Source organism: Brachionichthys hirsutus, chromosome 14 (assembly GCF_040956055.1).
Source record: "Brachionichthys hirsutus isolate HB-005 chromosome 14, CSIRO-AGI_Bhir_v1, whole genome shotgun sequence".
Lineage (NCBI taxonomy): Eukaryota > Metazoa > Chordata > Actinopteri > Lophiiformes > Brachionichthyidae > Brachionichthys > Brachionichthys hirsutus.
Window position 1 is genome coordinate 1,302,880 of NC_090910.1, and position 5,092 is coordinate 1,307,971.

General features: G+C 47.4%; 1 protein-coding gene across 1 annotated transcript; it reads right to left on the reverse strand.

Moving 5' to 3' along the window:
• Positions 1 to 2,022: 2,022 nt before the first annotated feature.
• On the reverse strand, positions 2,023 to 3,295 carry LOC137904030 (phenylethanolamine N-methyltransferase-like). The gene is made up of 3 exons (XM_068748195.1): positions 3,124 to 3,295; positions 2,728 to 2,938; positions 2,023 to 2,461 (listed from the first exon to the last, which is right to left on the reverse strand). The coding sequence occupies exons 1-3, from the start codon at positions 3,293 to 3,295 to the stop codon at positions 2,023 to 2,025; spliced, it is 822 nt and encodes a 273-aa protein (XP_068604296.1).
• Positions 3,296 to 5,092: the final 1,797 nt, after the last annotated feature.

Here is a 5,092-nt window from a genome sequence, read left to right on the forward strand (position 1 = left end):
GATCTCTACCTAGAGAAACACTCGTGGTCACCTCCATCTTAACAACTCTACAATGAGACAATGAAAATACAACAATAACTCTAACAGCTGTGTTAATCACTCTCTGCAGGGTTTTCCTCTCCGCTGCTGTGCACGCAGCGTACCACACCGTGATGCAGTACCCAGGATGCTCTCCAGGGGGCTCTCTAGAAGGCCACCAGCAGCTTCTCCTCCAGGTTGTTCCTCCTGAGCACCCTCAGGAAGTGGAGTCGCTGCTGGGCCTTCTTCACCACCACCGTGGTGTTAGCAGACCAGGACAGGTCGTCGGTGATGTGGACGCCAAGGAATTTAAATGAGTGGACCCTCTCCATGCAGCCCCCCATGATGGTCAGTGGAGCCGGGTCTGGGCTGCGCTTCCGGAAGTCCATGCTGAGTTCTTTAGTTTTTGTGGCGTTCAATGAAAGGTTATTCACCGATTCGCCACCAGTTTATCAACCTCATCTCTGTAGGCCGACTGATCTCCGCCCGAGATGAGCCCGACCACGGTGGTGTCATCAGCGAACTTGATGATGGCGTTGGAGGGATGGGTTGGCGTGCAGTCGTAGGTGTACAGAGAGTCCAGGACTCAGTACACATCCTTGAGGGAAGCCGGTGTTGAGTGTGACGGTGGGGGAGAGGTGGGAGCCGAGTCTGACCCTTTGTGTCAGACAGGAAGTTCTTAATCCAGGTAAAATACTCCTTGCTTTTGGTCATGCGTGAAAAACTTATATCTCTCAAATGTCACATTCTTTCTAGGCACAAAGTATTCTTCAAACTTTGTAATCAGCTGTGCTAAAGTCAAGTTATCTTCATCCAGCTGAAAGCTCTTATGTCCGAAGAATCTTCTCCTATAACATGCAAAAGAATCTGAGCTTTCAGTTTCTCATCACCAGCTCCTGCTCTGCTTGCTGCTAGATATATTTTAAATCTTTGCTTGAAACGTTTCCAGTTATCAGTCAGATTACCAGTCAGTTGCATGGAGCTGGGTGGATTTAGCTTATCCATGACCGCACCTCGGGTAAGTAACCGGGACTTTCTCAGCTCCTTGTCACTGGTTGTCTTCCAGCTCGGGCACAAGAGCCACTGCTAGTTGTCCAATCTGTCCTCCGTCGTTCGCTTCACTTTATCACCGTCTGCAGCCAACGTACACCGTAACAAACTCCGCTAGCACGTTGCTCCGTTAGCATGCTACTTCGTTAGCACGTCGCAGCTACGAACAGTAACTTTTTAGTTATATATTTTTCTCCGTTCGCTGTTCTCTCGTGACAAACCTTCGTCCAAGGCTTCACTTGGCCACTTCTGACACCATGTGTTGTCTTCCTTATAACATGAAGACGAGGCGTTGACTGGTCTTTTAAATATGCTTTATTCGGAGCTGCTCATTCCCTGTGTACCGCGCTATCCCTCAAGCCACATGCCCGTTCCTCCTGCGCATGCTCCAACCCTGTGGCATGCTGGGTTATGGAGTTCTTGAACTACTAACAACACATACAGTACCACAACAAAATTACGTTCGATGAGTGAGCATCGGGCCGCTGCAATCTCTCTCGCCGGCAACAACTTTCTTCATCAAGTACTTACAGGAAGCAGGTACAAGCACATTTAGTACACATGAAACACACATAGATAGGGATGACACTGATGCACGGACATTTTTCAATGGTGATAAGGATCCAGGCCAGTCCTGGGAAGTTGGAGCCTGTGGGGGCGGTCCAGCGGGTGAAGGAAGATTTCTAAGAATTGGGATAGCCAGAGAGATGAAGGTAGAGAACTGCACTAGGAGATGTGCAAGGCGAAGAGAGAGGAGGTGAAGGATAAGAAAGGATAACTGACCATGGAACAGTCACTGGTAGCTAGTGGACCTCGTCAGGTCATAGTTTAAGGAAAGATCAGGTCATCAGGAACCAAATGTGCGTGAGTGTTATTTGCTTTACAGGGAATAATTAGCATGGCATATATGGGCGAGGACTTCAAAAGCCTTTCCATTTGGTCAAACTCCACTTTTTAATTCTTTCTTGCCTTCACAAAAAATGTGGCTGCCGCATCATTGTGCTCCTCCGATCTGTACTTTGGCCGTTGGAACACCTCCAGCCTGATCAGGGAGCAGCCACTCTCCTTCACAGCACTGCAGAGCTGAGCTTCGGTCAGCGTCACCACCGGAATCTTCAACCCAGGAGCTGCAAAGTAGTACGTCTCTCCCAGGTTGCCCATCAGCAGGAGGTGACCTCCGGGCCGCAGGAGGCTCACGATGTGGATCAGCGCTCTGTTGAAGGCACCAAGGTCAGGACTCGCGCTCTCCAGACAGAAGTAGGAGGTAACGCAGTTGGCCACGGCTAAAGGAAGCGCATCGGGTCCCAGAGGATGAGGACGGTGCACGTCAATGGGGAGGATGTCCGTCACAACCTGACGTAGTTTTGTCGCCTTGTCTGTCCATTCTGAAGGCCTGGTAGGACAAGAATACAGACAATCTTTAAAATATCATTGAAAAAACATTCAAATATCGATTGATTATTCCAGCCAGATCCAGAACCCTCTAGAACTGATCGGCAAAACTATAAAATCAACTGTCCTGTAACTCAGACATGGAGCCGGGAGGTCCGGCTTCCTGCTGAACAGGTTGGAGGTGATTTTGGATTCATGCTGGAACATTTTGACATTGGAGCTACGCCTCTGGAGAGAGCGTCTGTCCCCCGGAGAGTCTGATCTTACCGCCGTCCCTCCAGCTTGCAGACGTGCTGCAGGAAGGGCGTCCAGTTCATTTTGCTGCCTCCTTCGTTTTGGAGCCAGAGCCTCAACTCCCGTCTGTTTGCCTCCAGGAAATCTGTGAGGATCACCTTTTTGAAAACCTCGCAGGCACTCATCACCTGGTACAGGGTCGGACCGGAGCCGACGTCCAGGAGCAGCTCGCCGCTCACATCACCTGGAAAGAAGACAGGAAACCACAACAACCAAGATGGGTCAGGATCGTGGTCACCAGCATTGAAGCCGAGTGGCCCGGCGTGAATCTGAATGGCTTTTACACTCTGTGGGTGTCCACAAAGTCAGAGTGGGTTTCATCTTGACCGATATTTCCGGCTAATGTAACCCACAGCTGCTTCTTCTTACCTTCAGTGAAGGCTCTATGCAGCTGGGCAAGTGCCCACCGGGCATTGCCATCTTCTCTGTCCAAATAAGTCTCAGTTGCAGAGTAGAGCTTCTGCAGGTACACCTCTGGATCAAACCCCTCATAGCAGGCTGCCATGTTCGCCACGCTGTTCTCCGTCGCTGCTCCTTCCATCTTGACACCTGTCCAGCTTTCAGGTGAACTGAGACTCCTTCGCTAGCCTTTTCCGCTTCTGCCTTCGTGATCGGGTGTTTACTCTGGGCTGTTTTCATGATCACACGACATTTAGATAAAATCATACAAATGGATTTCATGTATCTTCAAAGGGTGAGACATTCAGTCTGGAACCAAAGTCGAACCGTCATCATCACCATAATTAACTTGATTGAGTTTACCTTCCCTTAAAGCAGTGCTTCTCAATTATTTTCTGTCACGCCCCCCATAGGAAGAAAAAACATTTTGCACCCCCCCCCCCTCTTGTATCCTTATTAACATACAAAGATCAACTTACAACAAAGAATAACTTTATTACCATTTTTTTTAGTCTGCAACAGAAAATATTTGAAGTGCATTAATTTGCCTGACATTTTAATCCTTAAACTACAATTTATACAATTAAATAATAAATTAAATGAAATAACATCAATAAATAATAGCAAATTAAAGCCCCAAGCGGCATCGTAGGCTCTCGCCGGCCGACAGGCCGATGAGCCGACCCGCCGACGCACGCCGCTTTTGTCCTGAGTGCTTCACAAGTGTTTAGATTTGAGCTGCATGAGTAGCTCACAGTTTAGTCAAATTGTTATTTGGATTATATGGCCATCTGCCATCAGGAGTTTTTAAGTTTCAATCCAATATGGCCGCCTTCCTGTGTGTCTGGGGGCATGGCCATAATAAAAAAATGTTTGCCCTGACATGACGCATGTCTGTCCCGAATTTCGTGGCTAGGTAGGAAGGGTCAAAATTTGGTAGGAAGTGTTTAAAATTTGGTCTGGATTGGAGTGTGTGTGTGCTGTAGGGAATTCCCATATTAGATGGGATTCCACAACGTGATTACACGCCGACACCACTAGGAACACACCACATTTAGTTTGGATTTGTAGATGACTGATTTCAATTGAACGCATCACAACAGTGACGTCACACACAACACAGATAAACATGGGCTTAGATTGTCTGGGGCACAATCCCCACCCCTTCAGGGGACGGACTCATGAATATATGAAGACACAGAAGCAAAGAACGGCCCTTTGTTCGGACCTGAGACACACACACGAAACAGGATTGAACCTCAGCGCTGATATCCGAACTAATTGTACTGATCTGTTAATTATATAAATGTCTTAATCTTAACCCACATTCTCCTCATTGAATATGCACCCACTACGGAGAACAAGAACCGGAAGAGGGTTTGGTAAAACCCTACAGTGCAAACGCTGACTCAGCAGTTTTTAAGTTTCAATCCAATATGGCTGCCTTCCTGTGTGTCTGGGGGCGTGGCCGTAATAAAAAAAATGTTTGCCCTGACTTGATGCATGTCTGTACCAAATTTCGTGGCTGTCCGACAAAGTTGGCGTCGGACCCCCCATAGGCACAATGCATTGTGACACTTGCAGGTGGCGCTGGCGCGGCACTTTTTCATACCCAATTTTGAAACACATAAAATAATTATTTTTTCGCCGGTTCTGAGCTTGGTTCAAAGTTTGGTGAGTTTTCGAGCATGTTCAGGGGGTCAAATTGCCGTTTAAACAGCAGAACAAAGAAGAAATAATATAACTTTTTTTCTGAGTATGGGTTAGGGTTAGGGTTAGCGGATTTAACGCAAATCGTTATTTCAAAGAAACAAACGCACCCCACACTCGCAGCCCTCGCCATTGCCAAGAATTTTTTTTTCCTTGTTAAATGGAAAAATAAACAGTCTTTAAACATCAACCATAGGTTCTATGAGGAGGTTGAACCTCCTCATAGAAC